The 26,128-nt window shown below is 48.5% G+C and overlaps 2 protein-coding genes across 2 annotated transcripts in view; both read right to left on the reverse strand.

The window, feature by feature from the left end:
* Positions 1-12,062, reverse strand: part of NXN (nucleoredoxin) — a 105,955-nt gene extending 93,893 nt beyond the window's left edge. Inside the window, exon 1 of the mRNA XM_056865022.1 lies at positions 11,691-12,062. Coding sequence (XP_056721000.1) covers positions 11,691-12,062 — 372 coding nt within the window. The remainder of the gene's footprint in view (positions 1-11,690) is intronic.
* A 5,864-nt stretch (positions 12,063-17,926) lies between these two features.
* The window catches only part of SLC47A1 (solute carrier family 47 member 1), a 39,425-nt gene continuing 31,223 nt past the window's right edge, over positions 17,927-26,128 (reverse strand). Inside the window, exons 14-17 of the mRNA XM_056865023.1 lie at positions 22,201-22,333; positions 21,360-21,454; positions 20,813-20,879; positions 17,927-18,171 (exon numbers count right to left, since the gene is read on the reverse strand). Coding sequence (XP_056721001.1) covers positions 17,927-18,171; positions 20,813-20,879; positions 21,360-21,454; positions 22,201-22,333 — 540 coding nt within the window. The remainder of the gene's footprint in view (positions 18,172-20,812; positions 20,880-21,359; positions 21,455-22,200; positions 22,334-26,128) is intronic.

Below are 26,128 nucleotides of genomic sequence, written 5' to 3' on the forward strand. Positions count from 1 at the left end.
AGTTGCTGCCAGTCCGAGTAGTCAGTACTGGACTGATGGTTTGATTCAGCACAACGCAGCTTTCATGCGTTCCTGTGTGTGACTTATTAATATTAATTTGTCTAATTCCCTGGTGCAGAGTGATAAGCTGCAGTACTGCAGTCGAAAGCTCTGCTCACAACCTGAGTTCGATCCCGACGGAAGTCGGTTCCAGGTAGCCGGCTCAAGGTTGACTCAGCCTTCCATCCTTCCGAGGTCGGTAAAATGAGTACCCAGCTTGCTGGGGGTAAAGTGTAGACGACTGGGGAAGGCACTGGCAAACCACCCCGTAAACACAGTCTGCCTAGTAAACGTCGGGATGTGATGTCACCCCATGGGTCAGGAATGACCCAGTACTTGCACAGGGGGACTACCTTTACCTAATTCCCTTTTAGAACTATCAAAGTTAGCGACCTGTGAGTTCCACAAGTTAGCGACGCACTGTGTGAAGGAGTGCTTCTTTTTGTCTGTTCCATTTTTTATGCTGCCAATATATAACTCACAGATAATCCACACTTGTTACGAGCCATTCATTCATTCGCTTACTCAGCTTTAGTGGCGCTGAGTGAACTCCAAGTGATTAGGCGCAAAATGCTCTTTATTTAAAAAATATATAGGCTACCAATTACTTTTAAAAAGCATGTTGCAGAGTACTAAAAACTTGTGAACTATTTTTGTGAGGTTTGGGGCAAGAGATAAATCTAAACACGTAACTTTATTAGGGTTCAGGGATCAGTTTACTGAGTCCAGTGCCCCAGAAATATTATAACCACATTTTTGGGGGCTAGGAACAACATCTGTGCAACATCTGTGCAAGAGCAGCGAAGCCTGGCTCCTAGTTTTGTGTGGGACTTCAGGGCATCTGTGTGCAACAGCTGGCCTCTAATAGGGGGCATCTCCCCTTCCCCTGATAAATAATACCAGAGGAGTTGTGTTTTCAGTCCTACCATAGTTGCTGGGCAGAAGCCAACCTGAGCTGCTTATAGGGTGACTCATCTATTGTTTCAATGGGAAACGAAAAAAACTACCCACTATGCTCTGTGGAAAGGGGTACCAAGAGGTCAGCTAGGACACACACACACACACACACCTGATACCTGGCCTGCCTGACAGATCCTGCCTCTTTCGAAAGCTGGCATCATTCTGCAGTAGGGTTGCCAACCTTCCAGGTACTAGCTGGAGATCTCCTACTATTACAACTGATCTCCAGCTGATAGAAATCAGTTCACCTGGAGAAAATGGCCGCTTTGGCAATTGGCCTCTATGGCATTGAAGTCCCTCCCCTCCCCAAACCCCGCCTTCCTAAGGCTCCCCCCAAAAAACCTCCCGCCAGTGGTGAAGAGGACCTGGTAACCCTATTCTGCAGGCAAGACACCTTCCCCATCTTATTTACATTATTTCTGCTTTTCAAAAAATCGGGGGCTTGCTCCCACCCCACCCCCAGTGTCCTGCAACTCTCTCATCATTTGCAAGGGAAGGGCAGGACATTCACTGGACTTACAACAGGCTGAGAAACATTCAGAAGGAAGCAGCAAGAGAAATCCTTCTCTACGATGAGAGGCTGACCTCTCCTCTTCTCTGAACCTTCTGCCAACAACAGAGGACTTGGAAGAGTGGAGGGGTCTGGCAACCGAGGCCAGCCAGCCTTTTCTGTCCCCTAGTCAATTTCTTTTCCCTGGGGTCTCCCAAATATCCTTATGGGCTGCTCAATAGTAGCAAAACACAAAGCATGTAGTAAGGGAGTCAGTGTGATGTAGTGGTTAAGAGTGGTGGACTCTAATCTGGAGAACCGGGTTGGTTTCCCCACTCCTCCACATGAAGCCTGCTGGGTGACCTTGGGCCAGTCACAGTTCTCTTTGAGCTCTCTCAGCCCCGCCTACCTCACAAGGTGTCTGTTGTAGGGAGGGGGAAGGATATTGTAAGCCGTTTTGATTCTCCTTAAAAGGTAGAGAAAGTCAGCATATAACAACCAACTCTTCCCCATAGCAGCCTGCCAGCATCATTCGCTGCCATAGTCTGCACACCTCTCTACCAACTAAGGATACACCAGTTGGTGTTTATTAGGGGGCAGATTGGCCCTAGGGTCTCCAGTGGCTGACCCCTTCCATAGAAGTATATGGCTGGACTGCACATATACTAAATCAGGAAAGGTATGGAAAATATTAAGCATGGTCCCTGTGCATGGACCTCTATAAAACATTTTGCGTTTAAAGACATGCTCTTCAAATCTAAATCCACAACTCCCACCCCAAACCTGCAGTTCCTCTTTAGAAACCGGATCCATATGACATAATTGGCACTTGCAAGCTTACAAAGACAAAGAAGAGTTGGTTTTTATATGCCGACTTTCTCTGCCATTTAATGAAGATCAAGCCGGCTTACAATCACCTTCCCTTCCCCATAACAGACACCCTGTGAGGTAGGTAGGACTGAGAGCGCTCTAAGAGACCTGTGACTAGCTCAAGGTCACCCAGCTGGCTTCATGTGGAGGAGTGGGGAATCAAACCCGGTTCTCCAGATTAGAGTCCACTGCTCCAAACCACCGCTCTTAACCACTACACGACGCTGGCTCTCCCAGCCGCTGGGAGGGCTGCTGTTATCCCTGAGTTAAGGGCTCGTTCCAAGGCTCCATCCCTTCTGCACGAATTTGGAAGCACACCATCTGGCCTGCGACTACTTCGCACTCGGCAGAAAGCAAAAGATACAAACCGTGCAAAGCTTTCTGGAAGGGCCATTTTCTTTATAATGTAATATTTTTTTGGAGGGGACGGCCCCCCCCACAAAGCATAAGATTCACAGCAACTCCTAATGACTTCCCTCGAACCTAAACACTCTCACGGGGCCTTTGGCAAAGAGCAGGTGCCAGATCCAATTTTCAGCTGTCTTGTAAGGAAACCTATTAGAACCAGGGGGCCCCTCCCCAGCTGAGTGCAAAGCCTTGTTAAATGACTGAAGCAGCCAGGGTTCATAAACAGAAATGCAGAAAGCAGAAGGACCCCAGAGGGCTAGGTCCTTGGCTTTTTAAAAACTCTCTTCTTTTTTTTTGCCGTCAAGTTGCAGCTGACTTACGGCGACCCTGTAGGGTTTTGAAGGCAAGAAATGTTCAGAGATGGTTCGCCATCGCCTGCCTCTGCGTAGGGACCCTGGAACTCCTTGGTGGTCTTCCACCCAAATAACTGACCAGGGCCAACCCTGCTTGGCTTCCAAGATCTGACGAGATCAGGCTAGCCTCCTCCCCTCCCACCCCGCCAAAGCTTGATCCTGCTTCCAAAGCAACTCCACAGCTCTGTCAATATGACATTTATCTCCCCAACAAGGGTCCACCTGATAATTCTGAAGAGAGGAGACGCTATAATTGCAAGCACGTTCTCTGCTCGCAGCGGCAGGAGTTTTCTCTTTTCTTCTGTTAAGTTGCAAACCGGTGTGAAAGCAGCTCTCCAGAAAGCCCAAACCGTTCCCCTGACAGCCCAGGGTAAATACGCACCAAGAAGAGAACGGGCTCCAAAAATTAGCACAGCGGGGGGCACCATATTCAGCCACCCGACAGCTTTCAAAGCTGATTATCTTCCCATTTAACCTGAAAAGAACTAATTTTCCTTTGCGTGTGCAACAGCCCAGATGAATTGCAACAGCCACGTGATGTATGCCTCTCCTCCGCCAGTCACCAGGACCGCGTCACAGTCCAACGTTGCTGGACTTGTCAAGTAAGCACCGCCTGCCTCTTGCGCATCGCAAGCATGTCGGCAGCAAGCATCGTTCGCAAGGACAGTCAAAGTCCTCTTTTATTCACACCAACTGAAGAACAGAACAGGGCATGCTAGCTTTCAAGCTGTACAGAGCTCTTCTTCAGGCTAGCTGTTCAAAAGACATTTTAAAGCAGGGGGGGTGGATTCTGAGAGAAGGCGGGTGTTATATGCTGTAGCCTGTTCCCAGAGCAAAGTCCTTGCAAGCAACTGGACTAGCACTAAAGATCCCATTTTCTTCCTGCAACAGACAAACGTGGCAACCCCCCAAGCCAGAACACGTTACTCAGAAGCATCCTGGTTACACTGCAGACACTTTAAAGAAAAGTGGGGCACCTGGAAGTGTACATTAACATCTCCCAAACTGTCCAAGCTCACTTTCTTTTCTGAATTAAAACTGGAGGCACATTCCACCCCGCCACCCAAAAGGTTTACTGAGGACATAAAGAGCACAAATTACCCACTCCTGGAGAACTCTAACCCACACGCGTCTAGAGAAGTCAGGAATCACTGTTCCTAAATGAAAGAAGGCAGGGGCAAGGCAGTGACTCAGGCAGAGATGCAACAGAGAGCCTCCTCAAGTGATGTGTAATTGTGCCGGACATCTGCATCGGATGTGACTGAATGACCCAATCACACTAGAAGCCAAAACGAGGCAAAACTACCCCAAAAAACATGTGGAGGACAACTGGAAGACACAAGGCCAGAACAGTAAAGCAAACAGAGACGCATCTGGAAGCCTCCTCTATGAATGGGTTAACAAGATGCTTGAGTCCCATTAACCGGTTTGGGGATTTCTGGCTTACCTATGCTACATAACTGAAGTTGGTGAAACAAATGTTTGCTAGGACCCACAAACAGCATCCGAAACCTTCCATTTCCATTTTTTACAAAAAGAATTTTGATTGACAAAACGAAAAGGAAGGAAGGTGACACTTGTGATCAAACGTCTCTTGAGAAAACTGGCTGCTTTAGGAGTTCACCTGTTGACTCGCACAATTCCCACCCATCTCCAAAAGTAACTGAAACAACAGTATAGAAGAGGTTTTTTTTTTTTAACGTGAAAAGCTGCACGGCCTACATCTGATTCAAATATGTCCGAAATCAGTTCTTGAAGGCGGATGCAAATCAGAACACAGCTTTACTGCTTTAAACATTAAATTTCCTCCACAGAGATCAATTAACTGCCAGGAAACCAGCTCTCCTCCATATCTGAACCCCTCCCCAAGCCACACCTGGCCATTCTACCAGCACCACCTCTTCACATTTCAGTTCGCATTTTTGACATATTTCCATTCATCAAAAGCTGCCAAGCCAACTGGCCAGGTTCTTTTTAAGCACCTTACTTAATAGCAAAGCAAACTTGCTTAGGTGACTGTTAATCACTGCTTATGGAAACCCAGTTATTGTCCCGCAAACCTGTTCGGTGAACTCATTTTGCTGCGGACAGGGCTGAACACATGCTGCAGTTCTGGGGAAACGGCACAAACCGTGGCATCAGAATCCAGATTCCTTACAATCGGAGCTTTCGTTTCTTTTTCAAAGGAGGGTTCTTTTAGTCCTTGTTGGTTTTCACATGGGAACGGGCTCGTGTGCTTTCCCTGTTGCTGTTGTGGTGGCAGATAAAGCTCAGAGGCAATGAGGCTTCCACGCTGCAGGTTCCCCTGCAGTCCCCCTGCCCCGGTAGTGGCTACCGCTACCCTCCACTGGGCCTCTGAGGCTTTTGCCATTTTAAAAAATCAAGTCAGCACTTGAATATGGTTATATCAATATACCGTTGAAACAGCTTCTCTGAATTCCCAGCTTTAAAAAAGCAAACCTCTAACCCCTTCCTGTTGTGGAGAGACACCTTTTCCCTTATATCTTCACAAAGAAAGAGGCTAGAGACTTACCTTTCTTTTTTAAAAAAATGAAAGTTCAGAATTCAGCTATGGTTACAATGGTGTTTCGCTATAACGATATTCTAGTAGCCATTTTTTTGAAAGCCCCAGGTGGCAGGGGAAAGAAATGGCCACCGTGGGGATAGGCTCAAGGAAAATGGCTGTCAGGAGGGCGGGAACATCCAGCGTTCCCACCTACATGGCAGCCATATAAGCTTTCCTACAATCTTACCAAAACTTTGGAGCAAAATAGGTTTGAGAAAGATTGGAGAAAAGCTGGGGAAACCCCAGGAGGTGCAGAAATGCACCACAACACTGTGGGGAAACAGGAAGAAAATGCTTTCTGACAGCGCTGAGCCTGAACCAGATAACCTGTGTGGAAATGGTTCTTAGGATGTAAAGGAAGGTGAGAGCGACTGCAATAAATTAAGGAAAGCTGGATCCGAAAAAACAGTCAAGGCTGGCATAATACAAACTCAGCTCAGCCCCCCCCCCCCGCTATAAATCTGAATGCAACAGCATCAGATTTGCCGAGGAATTCAACTGAGCCGAAACATCTGGGCAAACGTGGTTTAATCCAGCAGCCTGGAAATTAAACTGGGAAAAATTTACTAGCCCACCGAAAGGCGGGGGGGATGGGGACCCAAGCGTGCTCACCTAAACATCCCTGTAATAAGTCATCTGTGACCGAAAGACAAAAGGAATCGGTTATCTATAAAGCTTCCTTGCCGGGAAGCCCTCGCCAAAGGCAAGTCTGCTATAAAGAATTCTGGCGTAATTGAGGCTGGGGGTGGTTCTCCCACTGCGGAAAGCCATTGTCTGTCTTGAGGCGCCCTGGTTTCTTTCTTGCTATGCTAATTTATCTCTCTCGTTTCAACAGGATCCCTGCTGCACCCAAAAGGGCCGCACCTACCACTAGCTAACCTCTTGCGTTTCATGGCTGTCTGGCCCTACCGCTTTGCCGCGGTTTCCTCCAGCCCACAGAAATCTCTTCCACAACAAATTCGCTAGCCTTCCAAGATGCACCAAGATCCTCCAGGGGTTTCACTAGAAAGACGGTAAAGGTAAAGGTCCCCTGTGCAAGCACCGGGTCATTCCTGACCCATGGGGTGACAGTCACATCCCGACGTTTCCAAGGCAGATTTTGTTTGCAGGTGGTTTGCCAGTGCCTTCCCCAGTCATCTTCCTTTTACCCCCAGAAAGCTGGGTACTCATTTCACCGACCTCGGAAGGATGGAAGGCTGAGTCAACCTTGAGCTGGCTACCTGAAACTGACTGCCGTCGGGATCGAACTCAGGTCGTGAGCAGAGCTTTCGACTGCAGTACTGCAGCTTAACACTCTGCGCCACGGGCACCGTAGTCCAGACCCAAATCCAGCTGCTGCTGAAGTTCTATGAACCTTGCCTCATCTGCTACGGTTGGTTTACAGTTTTTTTTTAAAGAGTTTATCTCTGGATTCCCATTCCAGAACATTTATCACCCTGCCACAGGTCTCTGCCAGTATGTAGTCAGGTAACTTGTAATAAAACTATGACCAGGTCCCAGGGGCACTGGAGAACGGGACTTCCACAGACCCTACCTGAGCATAAGAACATGATAAAAGCACTGCTGGATCAGACCAAGGCCCATCAAGTCCAGCAGTCTGTTCCCACAGTGGCCAACCAGGTGCCTCTAGGAAGCCCAAAACCAAGATGCCTGCAGCAGCATTGTCCCGCCTGTGTTCCACAGCACCTCATATAATGGGCATGCTCCTCTGATCCTGGAGAGAACAGGTTTGCATCATGCCTAGTAGCCATGAATATCCCTATCCTCCAGGAACATGTCCGCTCCCCTCTTAAAGCTTTCCAAGTTGGCAGCCATCACCACATCCTGGGGCAGGGAGTTCCACAATTTAACTATGCATGTTTCAGCCACCCAGTTCACTAACAATAACACGCGCGTGAACGCTGACACCAACAAATCTCTGCCGGGAAAAGCACAACACTCACACACAGCTTCGACACTCGCATGACAGGTCAGGCCTCATTTACCTAATCGCCTCTGAGGGTAAGGATCACCCTCCTGATGGCCAGGTGGGGAAGTTACTACAAAGGAGGCACAAATTTGTTTCTAACATTTCCATCGCAGCCAACATGTCACAAGTGACCACCATAAAAGCTGTTTCCTCCCTGCAATGATACTCTCTGTAGCTTTTGTTGCTGCTATGCATGATGCTGTCTGCACTTTCCTCCTTATAACTCTGCACCAAAAAGGGCTAGAGATGGCCTTTTAAAAATACATGGAAACTGGGAGCTAGTAGATTGTGGCTACAGATTGTTGTAATACCACATAAATGCTATAATTGATTTGTCAGTTACAGATTTTTTTAAAAGCCCTCCCTGGGGGGAGGATAACGAAACCTTCTCATCCACAGAGCATCTGAAGGAGCTTGACCTTTCCAGAAAGACTGCACCAAACCAGGTTTAGGAAAGAGAGGGGAAACACAGAAACAGGATGACATCAGGGGGATACTCCCCAAAAGCACTGCTGTAAGGAAGCCTCGCCAGAGAAAAAGATCCAGGTGGAAACAGCCGCACTTGCCTTGGCAAACAGACATTTAGGGCAGCTCCCTCCACCTTTCAGGTGGACATGAAAACCTAGGGCCTGGCAGGTGGAAGTCCCTCCACAACCACGCCTCCTTATGAGACCCAAGCGCATCCATACAGTCTACCCTACAGTATTTTTACCCCATTGTATATTGTGGCTATCAGAGCCCAAAGGAACTTGAGCCAGAGCTGGAAACAAAAGGTAATTTCCTAATAAGGCACGTGCTGCTCATTTTAAAACCTGGATCAACAACATTTGGTTATCTCAAATCCCCCTTTCAGACAAAGCTCCTCCGAGGCACAGGACCCCGCCCCCCCCTTGACAACTGCCTGGCCAGACAATCTCACCCACAACCACTTCATGTTTCACCAGGATTTGGGACAGGAAAAGGCCAAGACATCCCCCTGAGCCCCCAATGTCCTCAGGAAGCATTTCTAATTCCAAATCAGCAGTATGGAGACCCCAAAGAAACCCAAACACAAGACCCCCCCTTGGAAACGTGCCAAGCAAATACACCTCTTATCCCCCAAAATTTGTGATTTTTCTTCTTTAGCAGCCCCCCCGCTCCTAAATGAGGGTCTCAGCTAGGAGTCTGGCTTTGGTGACTAGTTGGGCACTGGGATGTGTGTGTTGAGACCCACCAGGGTGTGCCCCATAAGGGGAAGGGCCTGGCAGAGGGGTTGAAAGCCAAGCCTTGGGGTCGACGATAGACTGGCATTTCGGATCCAGTCTGTTCTCCCTAAAACCAGGTTCAAAAGCGGATCTAATCCACTCCGCCGGAAGAAAGGATTTTGTGGACCTCTAACTGTACATTCAGGCCCAGCAACGCTACCAGATCACAGGAGTAGGTCGGCTTCAACAGCGGCCCGCCCCAAGACTGGATTCGGTTTTGTGGCCGGGGAAACCCTTTCCAGCCTAACCTTTGGCCATTTCTGCACGGGAGGTTTTGCCTTGGATTTGCCCCTCTCTTGATGCACATTTCCCCCACCCCGATTCTCAAAACTCAAAACTAAGCTATTAGGTAGAGTTTTGAGAATTCAGATGGGGAAAATGTGGGTCTAGAGAGCGGCAAATCCAGGGCAAAACCTCCCATGCATAAATGGCCGTGCACCCAGAGATCCAAGGCAAAACCAAGGCAAAAACTCCCAAGCATTTTAAAAAAAAACCTCTTTGAAGCAGGTCTTCCTTTTTTTCTTTGCTTTCTGCACGTGCGCGCTTGGAGCTTTCGATTTCCCAACAGTTGCCTTTTAATCTCTCTCCCCCCACCCCCGTTTAAAAGCACCGGATTCGTTTGAAAATGCGATTCCCTGGCGGGGGGGGGGGTGAACCGAGGTCGCCTCCGCAGGGGAGGCCAACCCGCCCGGGAAGCGCTGGGGTCACGGCAACGAGATTTCTTCCTCTCTCTCTGAATTTTGAGCTTCTTAAACAGTAGTCCAGAAGTTTAACCTGGCATTGTCTTTTTAACACGCTTTGATCTCATGTATAGAGGATGCAAATGTTTCACTGGCATATGCCGTACTAATAATCCTTTTTTTTTAATAACATCTTTATTGTTTTTTTATAGTACCGTAGTTTCCATTGTCCATTAAGATAATGATATGATATAAACAATATTTCTCTATTTGATATAACTAATTAGTTCCTATGTTTACGTGGACTTCCCCTCTCCCATAGGCCGTACTGATAATCCTTTTTTATAACATCTTTATTGTTTTTTATAGTACAGTAGTTTCCATCGTCCATTAAGATAATGATATGATATAAACAATATTTCTCTGTTCGATATAACTAATTAGTTCCTATATTGACGTGGACTTCCCCTCTCCCATAGGCCGTACTAATAATCCTTTATAACATTTTTTATTGTTTTTTTTATAGTACCGTAGTTTCCATCGTCCAAAATATTGTCGACGGCTTTCACGGTCAGAGTTCATTGGTTCTTGCAGGTTATCCAGGCTGCGTGACTGTGGTCTTGGAATTTCCTTTCCTGACGTTTCGCCAGCAACTGTGGCAGGCATCTTCAGAGGAGTAACACTGAAGGACAGCGTCTCTCAGTGTCAAGGGTGTAGGAAGAGTAATATATAGTCAGAAAGGGGTTGGGTTTGAGCTGAATCATTGTCCTGCAAAAGTAATGTGCTAATCATCTTATCTCTAGGTTGTTTTCTTCAAAAAGCAACACGAGGAAAGCTTTGTTCACGATATGTTTTTTCACATTGTTCACAATATATGTTTGCACAGTTTGCTTGTGTATATATTACTCTTCCTACACCCTTGACACTGAGAGACCCTGTCCTTCGGTGTTCCTCCTCTGCAGACGCCGGCCACAGCTGCAGGCAAAACGTCAGGAAAGGAAATGCCAAGACCCCGGTCACGCAGCCCGGATAACCGACAAGAACCGATTTCCATCGTCCCTTAAGATAATGATATGACATCGACAATATTCCTCTGTTCGATAGAACTAATGAGTTCTGAGATTGACGCAGACCTCCCCACTCCCGTAGTGCTGATAATCCTTTTTTATAACATTTTTTCATTGTTTTTTATAGTACCGTAGTTTCCATCGTCCCTTAAGATAATGATATGATACAAACAATATGTCTCTATCCTATATAACTAATGAGTTCCTATATGGACGCGGACTTCCCCTCTCCCATAGGCTGTGCTGACAATCCTTTTTTATAACATTTTAAATTGTTTTTTATAGTACAGTAGTCTCCATCGTCCATTAAAATAATATGATACAAACAATATTTCTCTGTTCGATAGAACTAATGAGTTCCTAGATGGACGCGGACCTCCCCTCTCCCCTAGGCCGTACTAACAATCCTTTTTTATAACATTTTTTCATTGTTTTTTATAGTACAGCAGTTTCCATCGTCCCTTAAGATAATGATATGATATAAACAATATGTCTCTATTCTATGTAACTAATTAGTTCATGTGTTTACGCGGACCTCCCCTCTCCCGTAGGCCGTGCTGATAATCCTTTTTTATAACATTTTTTCATTGTTTTTTATAGTACCGTAGTTTCCATCGTCCCTTAAGATAATGATAGGATACAAACAATATGTCTCTATCCGATATAACTAATGAGTTCCTAGATGGACGCGGACTTCCCCTCTCCCCTAGGCCGTGCTGACAATCCTTTTTTATAACCTTTTTAATTGTTTTTCATAGTACCGTAGTCTCCATCGTCCCTTAAGAGAATGATAGGACACAAACTGATACAATGATACAAATTGGTACAAAATGATACAATGATATGATACAAGATTCCTCTGTTCGAGGGAACGAACGAGTTCCGAGATGGACGCGGACCTCCCCTCTCCCCGAGGCCGCGCTGACCGTCCCGAGGCCGCCGGGGAGGGCCGCCCAGTGCAGGCGCGCCGGACGGGGCCGGGCGGAGGGCAGCGGCGCGACCCCCCTCCCTCCCTCCCTCCCTCCTCCCCCCCCCCGGGCTCACCTTGCGGCGCTTGTCGGCGAAGGGCAGGGCCAGCCAGGGCATGTCCCGCGTGGCCTCCAGCCAGCGCGCCCGGTCCTGCTCGGCGGAGACGAAGACCAGCTCCAGGCGCTGCGGCGGCGGGGGTTGCACGGGCGGCGGGGGCTGCTCGGGCTGGAAGCGCGCGTAAAAGGCGGCCAGGCTGGCGGCCAGCTGCGCGCCCGGCCCCCCCCCGCCGCCGCCGGCGGCGCCGCAGTAGCCGAAGTAGAGCCCCACCAGCGAGACCCCCCGCGCGGGCAGCGAGGCCGTGGGCACCGCGGAGCCGTCCGCCGCGCACAGCGTCTCGCCCAGCAGCTCGGCCAGCGCCGCCGGGGCGCACGCAGCGGGGCTCGCCATGCCGACCCGACGCGCCCACGCCGCTGCCCGGCCCGGCCCAGCCCGGCGGCCGCCAGCGGGCGCTCCCGCCTCGCCCCGCCTCGCCCGGCCTGGCCGGGGCTCCCCGCGTGGCGCTGGACCGGCCCCTCCCCCCGCCCCTCCCCCTGTCCCTCCCCCTGTCCCTCCGCCCCTCCGCCCGTCCCTCCCCTCCCCTCCCCTCCCCTCCCCTCCCTCCGTCGTGATTATTAACTGTTATAACTTTATCCGCATTTGGTATAGAGAGGTTTTAATTTAATTTAATTGTTTAAATTCGTAATCGATCTTAATTGATAAATCACAGTGGGTAGCCGTGTTAGTCTGTTTGCATTAGTCGAAAAGGGCAAGAGTCCAGTAGCACCTTCAAGACTAACAAAAATATTTTCTGGTAGGGTAGGAGCTTTCGGGAGCCACAGCTCACTTCTTAAAGCTCCTACCCTACCAGAAAATATTGTTGTTCGTCTTGAAGGTGCTCCTGGACTCTGGCCCTTTTCTACTCCTGCAGACAGACTAACACGGCTACCCACTGCGAATTAAAGACAGATGGATTCACATTCCAGCTGTATCTGAAGAAGTGAGCTGTGGCTCACGAAAGCTCATACCCTACCAGAAAATATTTTTGTTAGTCTTTAAGGTGCTACTGGACTCTTGCCCTTTTTAATTGATAAAGTTTGTCGTTTATCTGGCTATTGCCGCAATGATAAAATCGATCGTCCGGCGCGCAGATGCCCGAGATGCGCGCGAGCGCCTCGCCCAGGGACCGGCCTCCTCCTTGCGGGGGCGAGGGGGGCGGGGGCCTCGGAGACCTCGCTTCCCCCCCCCCCGGGAAACATCAGTTAGAGCAGTGGTTCCCAACCTTTTTTTGACCAGGGACCACTAGGACTTTTTTGTTCGGTGCAGGGACCCCAAGGTTCAAAATAAAAATTCCGAGAATTTGAAAATAAACTTTAATCATAACTATTAGTGAAACATTAAACTTAGAATAATATTTGAATATATATATTTTATAATAGAGAACTTTTAATTGAAAATATTAATTTATTATGGGTTTATAACTTTGTTTCGTGGGCCTTAATTTAGTTCTCGTGGACCCCTGGTTGGGAACCAGTGAGTTAGAGGAACTGTGGTTTATGTACACTTATATGTTACGGCCCATCTTATGCATTCAGTATTGTGTGTCTTGCTGTAATAATTCATCATACGTTGATATGTATATAATTCCCAGTGGGTGGCCGGGTTAGTCTGTCTGCAGGAGCAGAAAAGGGCAAGAGGCCAGGAGCACCTTCAAGACTAACCAAATCTAAAACTAACCAAAGACTAATCATAGTGTGTGAGTGCTGTTTGGATTATTTCCATTATCTGTACAGCACTGAGCCTTTCTTTTTCCAACCTCCGGGGACTAGCTGGAACATCAGTTATATGAACTTTGGTTTATGGACACTTATATGTTACGGTCCATCTTATGCATTCAGTATTGTGTGTCTTGCTGTAATAATTCATCATACGTTGATATGTATATAATTCCCAGTGGGTGGCCGGGTTAGTCTGTCTGCAGGAGCAGAAAAGGGCAAGAGGCCAGGAGCACCTTCAAGACTAACCAGAATATTTTCTGGTAGGGTATGAGAGAAACTTTTTTTTTGTTCAGATGCCCGAGAGGCAAGCGAGCCCATTGCCCAGGGACCGGCCTGTTCCTTGCGGGGGCAAGAGGGGCGATGGCCTTGGAGACCTCGCTTTTCTCCCCGGGGATAGTGGTGGGGGTGGGAACTCAGCTGTTGATGTTGTGGTTCTCTGTTCTTTCCCCCCTGGCAACAACAACCCTGCGAGGTAGGTCATTCGGGCCTAGGGTTGCCAACCTCCAGGGACTGGGGGAGAAATAACCACTGTACTAATATCGGATGAGGAAGTGATGTCTCTTACCCTTTGTGGGAAATAATAATGAACTGGCATTTTTTTGAACTCTTACCTGGTATGGGAGAATATTTGAATGATTGAATGTACAAGAGGACGTTGAAGGACTGATGAAGAGCTGTTCGTTGTGAACTCGAAACGATCGTCTCCTCAAAATATTGTCGAAGGCTTTCACGGTCAGAGTTCATCGGTTCTTGTAGGTTATCCGGGCTGTGTGACCATGGGTCTTGGTATTTTCTTTCCTGACGTTTCGCCAGCAGCTGTGGCAGGCATCTTCAGAGGAGGAACACTGAAGGACAGTGTCTCTCAGTGTCAGAGTACTCTTCCTACACACTTGACACTGAGAGATGCTGTCCTTCAGTGTTCCTCCTCTGAAGATGCCTGCCACAGCTGCTGGCGAAACGTCAGGAAAGAAAATACCAAGACCACGGTCACACAGCCCGGATAACCTACAAGAACCAATGATCGTCTCCTTGTTGGGAACCTCGTTGAAAAGCCTTTGGCTACCATTTCTCCTACAATTGAGAGAGACTTTATGAACAGTAGCTGTGTCATTTTGACACTTTTTTCCACCTTGTACAGTCACGTTGTTTGTCTTAGCTTGCATGTTTCTTCTTAGTAGTGTATATATTGTGTATAGCTGTAATGTTATTTTGGTAGCTTATAAAGTTTTTTACAACCTCCAGGGACTAGCTGGACCATCAGTTATATGAACTTTGATTTATGGACACTTATGTGTTATGGTCCATCTTATGCATTCAGGATTGTATGTCTTACTGTAATAATTCATCATACGTTGATATCATCATACGTTGATACGTCTGATTCAACATAAGGCAGCTTCGGGTGTTCAGGTGTTGACGCTGCCGTTCGGTATGGTGCAATCATTGGAGCGTCAGACCAGGGGATGGGAGACCTGTGTTCAAATCTCCACTTGCCCCTCCGAAGCTTGTTGGGAAATCTTGGGCCAGCTTTTTGGGTGATCAACCCCAGCGTTCCTTCCCACCCCCCAAAGGCTGGAAATGTGACAAAGAGACCGGGGGGGGGTTTCAACATTTAGTGGCCGTCTCTGAAGCACCCCAATCAGTTCAGTGGCTTTGATGCATAGAACTGCAACTGAAAAAATGCAGTCCTCCGTGTTTTTCACAGAAGTAAACTCCATATCAAATGGGCTTTACTCCAAAGTAAAGTAAATGTGCACAGGATTGCAGCCTCGGAGAAGAACCTCCACCTCCTCACCCAATTGCAGGAATGGCGCTACATAGATAACCCATGATTATAATTCTACCATTATTCACCAAAAAAGATTCCTGCTCTCTTGGTATATGAGAATAATTACATTGCACTACATTGGTCCAGGATGAGATTTTCTCTTCAAGGAATTTTTTGTTTTGTTTTCATGTATATAAGGAGAAGGGATTGCAACTCTAAAAAGCTAGGTACCTGTACCATTGAGCGGGCGCAATTAATTATTAAATGACCTCATTTAGCCTCAGTAGCTCTCTGGGGCAGAGAGCTGGCCCTTTGCAGAGAGCATTCCCATAAAGCCCCTCAATAAGAAGCAAAAGCAATTGGGTGATAGTGGTGTTGTAAATTATCCCCCCCACACACGATTTTTTAAGGCTACCCATTCATTTTCACTTTCAATCATTTTCACTTTCCCTCCCCGCAACAGATACCCTGTGAGGTAGGTGGAGCTGAGAGAGTGTGACTAGCTCAAGGTCACCCAGCTGGCTTCATGTGGAAGAATCAAACCCGGTTCTCCAGATGAGAGCCCACTGCTCTAAACCACCGCTCTTAACCACTATACCACGCTGGCTGAGATCCACAAGACACCTTCTCTCACGATGGACAGAAAACGCAGGACAGAAGAAAACACGGTGCATAGTTAACTTAGAACTCGCCAACACAAGATGCATAGGCGGTTTTAAAATGGGATCGGACAAATGCATGCAAAACAGACCATTGCTGGCTATCAACCAAAATGGCACCTCCTTGTTCAGAAGCAATGTACCTCAGGATCAACGGTAGCTACTGGGTGCAACGACAAGGGAGATTTCTCTGTGCTCCTGCTTGTGGGCCTTTTGGTTAGCTACCATGAGAAATAGGATGCTGGACTATTTGATCTAATCTAGCAGCGTTCCCCTTCTGGGGAGGGGGGGGCACTTCCAGTTCAGAGAATGTGGCCCCAGCTGTAAGGCCCTAACCCCTCTGATTTGTGATAAAACACTATGCCCTAAATGGGTAAGGTTGGAGGGGTGCTGCCTCTTAGAAACTGATGCGGCTCAATACTGCAAAAAGTGTTCAGAAATGAAAATAAAATGTTTTGAACGTAAAAGCAGGGCAATGGATGGTATTTAGGCACCACCTAGTGGTCACAGAAAGGTATGCCGTAGGAGTCTCCTTTTACCTTTCCTTTGCATTTATCTGCCTTAATTGTCCCGGTTTTATGTCTAACAATTGCTCTGAAACAGTTGGTTTTGTAGGAGTCAGCCCCCGCTGTCCGCATTGTTGCAACATAAAAGGGCGAAATCAGAGCAAGACAGAGGGATTGAAGGGCAGCTGGCTCTACTTTGCGGGAAAACCTGATTCAGAAGTGAGGAAGCCACCCAAATCGGATTTGCTGATCCCTGACAACTTGATAATATTCTTGGGATTGGACAGATTAATCTCCTTCCATTTTCTTCTATATAAAAACTTATATGATTTATTTTTGGCAAATTCAGACTCCGAAGGCATCATTAATTGTATCTCTTTAGGGGAGGTGTTCATTTTGCTAAGCTAACTTTTGTGTCTTGTGATTATTGGCTTTTTTAATCTTCTGAAAAAGTGTGGGTGTGGGGGAAACAAACAAGTGTTCACAAACATGGGGGCATGAATTCCTTTAAGGAGAAAGATCGGAGCAGTTAGTCTCTCCCCTTGAAATGAAACAACAGAATTACAAGCCCGCAGAAGAGAGATTGTTCTGGCCATGCCTTCTTCCCAGTGATTCATACAGAGATGCAACAGTAGGGTTTTTAAGGCATGAGAGGTTCAGAGGTGGTTTGTCATTGCCTGCCTCTGCATTGCAACCCTGGACTTCCTGGATGGTCTCCCATCCAAGTACAAACCAGGGCTGACCCTGCTTAGCTTCTGAGATCTGACCAGATCGGGCTAGGCTGGTCCATCCAGGTCAGGGCTTCTCCCTAGAAGCGGAAAAATACATCTTCCTAGAGGAAGGGGAAATACATTCATACACCCAGTAATGTGTTTTAGATCTGGAACTGATAATATGATCGCAGAGGCCACTCAAGCCTGCAATCAATTAAATAACTTGGAACAATTTTATTTGTAAAAACCCGAATCATATCAAAACATGGCATTTCTTCTTTTTTTAAAAAGCCCACAAAACAGGGGACTTCCGTTGCCACTTGAAGTTGCCAAGGGAAACTGGACAGCCAGGCACAGGAGTTGGCAAAACAGGCTTCACATTTTAAATAACACAACGAGGCCCCGTCTTGAAATATAAAAAGAATGGAAGAGGGGAAAACAATAAAAGGCATTTTGAGCTAAGAGGAAGGTGAGTCTTTTTCAGTAGAAACTGCCAGAGCATTTCAACTGCCCGAGTGTTTTTAGCAAACCAGAGGGGTGAAGTCCGTGCACCCCCTGAGCTGCAGACATTTGGGTTCCCTCCAGCTCCGTTGCATTACCCTTCCTGAAGTTGGCAGCTCTTTTGACGAAGCGCGTTTCGAGAAGCAATGCCCAGTCACCACATCCATCCAAAGAAACCTGTCGCGATCCGGCCCAGCAAGGGACGGCTCTATGGACCATGTAAGCTGCCACCCCACGCCTCCAGGGGGAAAACGTGGCTCTTTGCACACCTTCCTGATTAAGCTCCGGGCGTCTCTGTCGCCCCCTCCAGTTTTGGCCCAAGGATTCCCTCCTGCCGGCCGGCCGGACGTCTACCTGTTTTTCAGCAGGAGTCGGATCAGAACTCCAACCAGCAGGACCGCGACGGCAGCCACCAGAGCCAGCCCACGGCGGAAGAGGAGCTCTTTCCCGGAAAGGATGCCCACAGGTGGGGAAACGTCACACAGAGGTGGCTCCTCGGCCTCGATGAGCTGCTGCTCCGGCTGGTTTGCACTCCCATGAGCCACCTCGCTCATTGCTTCGCCATTGGGAATCTCCGCCTTCATTGTGAGGTACGCTGAGCAAAAGAGAACTTCGCCGTTACCGTCGAGTTATGTACACGCTACTGCAGGGTTGCCCCAATCTTTTTGAGCCTCGGGCACCTGTGGAACTCTGACAAAATGGCTGCCGCAGTTTCCCTTCAAGTCACACAGTATCGATAACCACACTAATACATCACATGCTTAAATGAAAATATAGAATCATAGAGTTGGAAGGGACCACCAGGGTCATCTAGCCCAACCCCCTGCACAATGCAGGAAATTCCAGACTTCCCCACACACACACCTGTGCCCAGAAGATGGCCAAGGTGCCCTCCCTCTCATCATCTGCCTAAAGTCATAGAATCAGCATTGTTGACAGATCGCCACCTAGCCTCTTCTTTAAAACCTCCAGGGAAGGAGAGCTTACCACCTCCCGAGGAAGCCTGTTCCACTGAGGAACCGCTCTGTTAGAAAATTCTTCCTAATATCTGGTCGGAAACTCTCTTGATTTAATTTCAACCTGTTGGCTCTGGTTCGACCTTCTGGGGCAACAGAAAACAACTCGGCACCCTCCTCTATAGGTCAGCCCTTCAAGTACTTAAAGATGGTTATCATATCCCCTCTTAGTCTTCTCCTCTCCAGGCTAAACATACCCAGCTCCTTCAACCTCTCCTCTTAGGACTTGGGCTCCGGATCCCTCACCATCTTCGTTGCCTTCTTCTGGACACGTTCCAGCTTGTCTACATCTTTCTTAAATTGCGGTGCCCAAAACTGAACCCAATACTCTAGGTGAGGTCTAACCAGATCAGAATAAAGTGATACCATCACTTTGCGTGATCTGGACACAATTCTTCTGTTGATACAGCCCAAGATTGCATTTGCCTTTTTAGCTACTGCATCACACTGCTGACTCATGTTTTATAGATTTTATAATTCTCAAATACATAATCCAAAAGGTGTTAGATATCATAGACATGCATGCAGTCCAAAGTCCCTGCAAAAAGTTCAAAAATAAAACTTGCTGTTAACACAGTGGTTGTTGACTGGACAATAAATTCCACAAGCTCACGATGGCCTTTTTCACCAGCATAATTACAGCTTCACAAAAGTTGTTCACAAGCACAGGGAGGGGTTTTGTGAAGCTGTAATTGTGCTGGTGAAAAAGGCCACCGTGAGCTTGTGGAATTCATTGTCAAGTCAACAACCCCTGCATTAACAGCAAGTTTTATTTTTGAACTGGCTTTGTGACTTGTATATTTGGTAGAGAGGTGTTCTTTTGCTTTCACAGTTTACCTTCAGTCACACAGTGAAAATCCATGTGCTGCGGTGGCAGCTGTTGCCAAAGCTACATTTTTTAAAAATCTGCACAGCCAATCAAATCTCCAAGGGCCAATCAGAAGCCTTGCTCCCACCTGTCCCCACCCATTTTCTAAAAACACTTGGGGGGCACCAGGAAAGGTATCCGTAGACACCAAGCTGGGGAACCCTGTGCTACCTGCTAGGGGTAGGGTAACCGAATGGCTCAATCCAGGCCAATGTTGTGGGCTAGTATCCTGCCTTGGTTCACCTGCAGAAACCAGCCTCTCTTTCGGAAGGGCCCCTGAGAAAAATGGATGCGTTGAAGGGCAAAGCAAACACATGAGCAAAGACACGGAGCTGCCCTACACCATGTCCAAGTGTCCAGGGGTGGTGGACCGGGATGTTAAAGCAGCCCTTGAAGCTGCATTGCTGGGGCCACTTCGCTCAACTGGCTCTCAGCTGCCAGTGGTCTTTAGGATCAGCAGCCCACCAGGACCTTCCCCCGCCCACCCAAAGCATTTAGCCCAGCAGCATCAACTGACAGGCAGCCGCTCTCCAGTATCTCAGGCAGAGGGGATTTCCCCAGCCCCGGTTGCCTGGGATTCTTTAACTGGGGGCTGAACTTTAGACCTAAGGCATGCCAAGTAGGGGCTCTCTTGCTGAGCTTTGGGCCTTGCCCGGAATACAAAGCGGGCTTCTAGGAGACAAACCATTGGATAGGATTGGGGGTGGGGGGACGCCGGTTTTCAGCGCCTGCTGATCAAGCTGTGGCTTCCAGACTCTGCTCTGGACACCTCCAGGGATCCTCCACAGCGTAGTAGGGTTGAGGTCCTCAATGATAACATGAGGAAGAACCGCAGACCAACTTACCTGCAAGACAGCTCAGTCTTCACCGTGGGTCTTTCCATGGTGTTCAGGTGCCGGAGAGTTTGAAAACCAACTCTTCTTCTTCTTCCTTGACTACGGAGTTTTTCTGCTTCCCCTTCAGGGAACATTTCCCACATCTATCAGGAGGTCTCCCATGTCTGCCGCAGTAGTCCAAAGGATTCTGGGAAATTTAGGGCATCTGTTAGCTGGCAAACTGAAAGCGTGGCCGAGAACAAACTCTCCGGCGCCTGCACGCTGTAGAAAGGGATCCACGGCAATGACTGAGCTGTCTTGCAGGAAAGTTGGTCTGCAGTTCTTCCTCATCTTGTCATTGCGGGCCCCAGCCCCAATACGTTGTGGAGGATCCCTGGGGGTTTGCAGAGCAGAGTCTGGAAGCCACAGCTTGACCAGCATGCACAGAAGACCAGTGTGCCCCCCCTCCAATCCCATCTGACTGAAGACAAGCACCAAAAGGACATGCCCCTATGATTCCGACACCATTCAAGATACCTAAGGCCACCGTCTTGTTAGATGCATCATCATCGACACGGGCTACCAGCCCAGCTCGGACCTGAGCCTAGAGGATGAGAGAGAGAGAGAGAGAGAGAGAGAGAGGGAGAGAGAAATTGAGTTTTGGCCAGGTGCCCGAAAGTCCAGCCAAAGCCCACATTACAAACGACACCCCCATTAGGCCAACTAACATCCGGTAGCAATCACAACCGGAACCTCGGGATTCCTCTACAGCTGTAAACAAGGGATCTCTAACCTGGTACCCAGAAGCGAAATCCTGAACATACAAACTTAAAGTTTCTAGCCCTCAGCGTTGAAAATATATTGGACTTCTCTGTTCATGTAAGACGCGGCTGAGTGCAGAAGAACTCCACGCAGAAGAAGAAGAGTTGTATATGCCAACTTTCTCTACCACTTAAAGAAGAATCCCTTGAAAGTCACAACTAAGAGCCATGGAAACCTATCTGCCAGCACGGCAGGACTAGAACTCAGAGCCTGACTGCGGGCATCAGATCCACAGGGTACTGAAGGTGCCCTGGAGGTTCACCTCATCAGCAGCTTTCTTCCAGTCGATACGCAGGACGAAGATCAGAAAGGAGGACGCTTGCAAAGAGATGCAGACAATCAGGCCGGACCACAGGCCTGGAAGGAAGGCAGACAAAGGCGTCAAGTTACTTGCTTGGGAGAATTTATCTTTTTCGTTTTTTTTTTTTTTTTGCAACTTACGAAAATATGATTTTCTATCTACTATGGTTCCACCGGGTGGCACACAAGGCTTCCACTCAATTGTATCCTTACAACAATCCTGCGAGGTAGGCTAGACAGAGTGAGTGTGACCAACCCCAGTGAGCTTCCATGCCTTGGGGAGATCTGAACCAGGGTCTCCTCGAGTTCCAGCTCAGCACTAACCACTACACCACACTGCCCATTCTCCCCCAGATTCCTCAGATGCTGTTCTGCTGTCCGTACCTCACCAGTAACTAGGGTGGCAAGGTCCCCTCTTCCCACCGAGGGGAGTTTGTTTTTGGCGGGGCTGGGGGGAGCGATTCGCACAATAGAGTTTTCAGAGGAAATGGCTAGAGCGTCCCATGCAATGCCCGCACTTCTAGGGTAAACCCAGAAGTGCCAATATCGCACCTGGAGCACGCGTTTGCACCGGGATCACTCTCCCCTTCCTGCTTCCGCCCGCCAACCATCAGCTAGTCGACAGGCAGCCTGAGTGTTTGGCGGGCAATTGACTGTCACAACCGGGCGGTTGGGAACCCTACCAATAACAGGCCATCAGTCTCTTGGTTCTCAGAGAGCCACAAGGGCAAGAAGGAGGCATCCTGATGGCAGATCCCCCAAAAAGGTCCCCCAGCCCCAATCCTGCCAGCCTGCAGACTCACCCATTACGCCGAGCTTGTACCCAAACATGAGCGCGATGCCAATGGGCAAGCCAATGGCATAGTAGCCAACAGCATTGGCAATGGCCCCAATCTTCTGCTTCCCAGCACCTCTCAGCACCCCACCGCATGTTGCCTAAAGAGAGAGGGAAACAATGTTCACTGATATTAACCCAGCAGGTTCCCAGACTGCGGTACCAGAAGAAACACAATAAACGTCCTATGAGCCCACAATGCCTGCCCACGGCGTCTCTGCACAGGCCCGTAACAAAAGTGGGGGCATTTGGAGGCAAAGCCCTCCCAGAAATAGGTCATACTCCACCGCTGAATTTATCTGATTTTAAAAACAATCTAGCCCTTTCCATTGCAGAGATACAAGGGGAAATATGAAAACAGTTGTGTCAGGGTTGCCTGAAAAAGAGTGGGAGTTTGCAAGAGTGCTGGAGCTTAGTCAATTAACCCCATACTGACCAAATTTATTCTCCTCGCTTCCATCCCATCACCTTTTCTCCCTGGGCATTTTCCTTCTGTTGTGTTCCACAACATCTGCAGTGATAAGCAAGAACACTGGGCAGAAAACTAGAGTGAGATTTATATTATGGGGGGGGTAGGGTTGCCAGGACCTTCTTTGCCACCAGCGGGAGGTTTTGGGGGCGGAGCCTGAAGAGGGCGGGATTTGGGGAGGGACTTCAATGCCGTAGAGTCCAATTGCCAAAGTGGCCATTTTCTCCAGGCGAACTGATCTCTATCAGCTGGAGATCAGTTGTCAGAGCAGGAGATCTCCAGCTAACATTGGTCCACTGTTATATTATTGTTTTCAGTAAATTTGTAACAAGGCAAAATACTATAGGAGTGTTGTAATATTTATATGAATTTTATAGGCTGATGAAGCTACGCTTTGGTGAAAGCGCTACAGAATATCCGGAATAGCGTTTCCTCCTTCTATGGATTTTTTTCGGACTTCGTGCCATTTATTCTAACATTGTCGTCCACAGTTGGATTTGAAGAATTCTTCTTTTGCCTTGGATATAGACAGTTGCCTGGTTAATTGGAGATTGCTATTATGCTTGTGATAACTACTCTGTAAATAACGATATCTGAATATAATCTGTGTGTATTTTTGCACTTTATTGTGGTTGTTTTTTCGTTAGCACATTGTTAATGAATTGTTGAACACAGTGAGTTGTACTGATTTTTTTCTCCAGCTTATCGTCATCAGTACTGTATTTGTTGCAGTACCTGGATCTTGGCAACCGTGGGGGGGGGGGGAGGCGTGCCTCCTGTATCTGCAATGGGAAATTTGCTTCAGGAGTAGGTGGGGCTGTGGGAACTGGACAAAAAAAAATCCAGTTTCCCTCAGTACGGTCTCGGTCAGGGGTGTCCAACGTAAGGCCCGCAGGCCAGATCCAGCCCGCCAGGCAGCCCCCCACCCCAACTCTCAATCTTGGCTGGCGAGCCCTGGCCCAGCCTGACCAAGTGACATTTATGTCATATCCAGCCCTCGTAACAAATGAGTTCGACACCTCTGGTCTCTGTCGTTTAAACCATTCTCTGTCTGCAAACCACCTTCCGGTATCTTACCTGCGTGAAAGAATGCCTCCTGTTTGAATTCAGAACAAAAGCCAGCCAGATGTCAGACGCTGAGCAAGGAACTTCAGCCCCTGAGCTGGGACCTCCCCATCAACACTTTTATTAGGCATTTACCATAGTTATAAAACACGATTAACCAAAAACAAATAGTCTATAGAGGCATTAAAATGACATTGCTAGCAACGTTATCTGGGAGCGCGTACAAGTAGTTCCCGTACCCTTGATACAGCTAGCAGGTATCGGGCTACTTGTTGAGCAATAAAAGAATTTCTGTCTGATAAAAAGATACACCACCAACTGCTGGTCTGAGATACTCAAAGTATAAAGAGAGTTTAATACGGTCCAAGACCAGCATAAAAACATACCAGATATACATACATAACACAACACATATAAAAGTGCATCAAGTGTGAGCCCCTATAACATCTTACAATCTCACTCATAAAAGCCATTAAGCGCTTAGTTAAAAAATATTACATGTTTGGAATTAGTATAAATATAAATATAAAATCGCTCAACCATTAAGTTCGACCCATGCACGCCTGATCCTCATTGCTTGCCACCCAAATTTGGCCACTTTAAAAGTTATCTCCATATCCTTGTCTGAGAGCATGCTAGAAAGACTAAAAGCTCTGGATCGCCCTGGGAGGTCCGATAATACAGAAAGCATGGCTTCTCGCATCTTGTTGTAGATTTTGCATTCAAACCCAACGTGCTCAAGGGTCTCAGGACTCCCATCAATGCTGGGGCATAATCGTCCTGCATATGGTAGGTCTGAGATACTCTGAGCACACGACGACAAAGGTCTGATATTCCTCGGCCTCGAGTAAAACTGACAGCGCCGTAAGGCATGAATTCAGTGTTCGGGTACCCCAGCCATGCATGGGCCGCACCTGTTGCTGAGAGGAATTCTCTTTTATCTACCGTATAAAATGGCTGATGGAAGAATATTAAACCTGGCAGGCATAAATGCTCCGCTGGCATCCGGTGATTCCAAATGAAATAAGTCAGCAGCTACAGTTCCATAATCCAGAACAACACCATGAAACATGGGAGAACAATGTCTATTCACCAAAAAAAAATGCAGTTTGCATTTCTATGTCTAGCCAGCGCTGACACAGCAGTCGAAAGGCCTGATGAGCTGCGACCTGTACGTAGGGCCTAGCAGGCATAGAGAGGCTTGACATGTATGAAGAAGAAGAAGAGCTGAAGAAGAAGAATTTGTTTTTATATGCCGACTTTCTCTGCCACTTAAGGGAGACTCAAACCGGCTTACAATCGCTTCCCCTCCCCACAACAGACACCCTGTGAGGTAGGTGGGACTGAGAGAGTTCGGAGAGAACTGTGACTAGCCCAAGGTCACCCAGCTGGCTTCGTGTGGAGGAGTGGGGAATCAAACCCAGGTCTCCAGATTAGCCTCCACCACTCATGTGGAGGAGTGGGGGAATCAAACCCGGTTCTCCAGATCAGACTCCACACCACCGCTCCACACCACTATACCACGCTGGCTCTCTCGACTCGCAACCCGACCCCTCTCCAGGGTGTCCAAAACCCCTTTCTCCCCCTCCCAGGGGAGGCCATGGTCCAAGGCCATTCACCGGCCATGCACAAAGAGCCGGCCACGGAGACATGCCATGAGGAAGTGACCCCGTCGCCGCCAGGCGGTGAAAACAAAGAGGGCCCCGCCGATCAGCTGGGCTGTTTACAGAGCAGCTGCCTCCGCCCTGACACAACTGCCATCACCTGGCAGGCGGCAGCCGAGCCGGCCCACGTGGCGCCGCTCCCAGCTGCTCAACAGCAGGCGGAGGCGGTGCAAGGCAATGGGCCAGCTGGGCGTCGGGAAGCAGCCAAGAGCCGGTGGCCCCTCCCGGCACTGAGGCCGGTGACGCCAGAGGTTCTCAAGGGCCAAGACCCCGGCTCTGCTGCCGCACGGGGGCGCCCTGGACGCGCTTGACAGTGTGTGTGTGTGTGTGTGTGTGTGTTTGGGGCGGGGAGGTCCACAGGTTTCTTCAGGCCAGCATAGCAAAATGGCTAAAGGACAATCGAACCAGTGTCTAGCAGCACCTTAAAGACTAACCGCATTTATTGAAGCACACAAGCTTTTGAGAGTCAGCTCTGACTCACGGGGGCGTACGCCGGAATACTGGAGGGAGGAAGGCGGCGTGGGATAGTCCGATCTCATCAGACCCCGGAAGCTAAGCCAAGTTGCTTCTTGGATTAGAGGCCCCCAAGGGAGGCTCTGCAGAAAGGAAGGCCCTGCCTAACCACCTCCGCTTCTCACTTGCCTTTAAAGCCCCTGGCGGGGGTTGCCGTAAGTCTGTTGCAGCTTATCGGTCCTTAC

This window comes from Euleptes europaea, chromosome 19 (assembly GCF_029931775.1).
Source record: "Euleptes europaea isolate rEulEur1 chromosome 19, rEulEur1.hap1, whole genome shotgun sequence".
NCBI classification, from domain to species: domain Eukaryota; kingdom Metazoa; phylum Chordata; class Lepidosauria; order Squamata; family Sphaerodactylidae; genus Euleptes; species Euleptes europaea.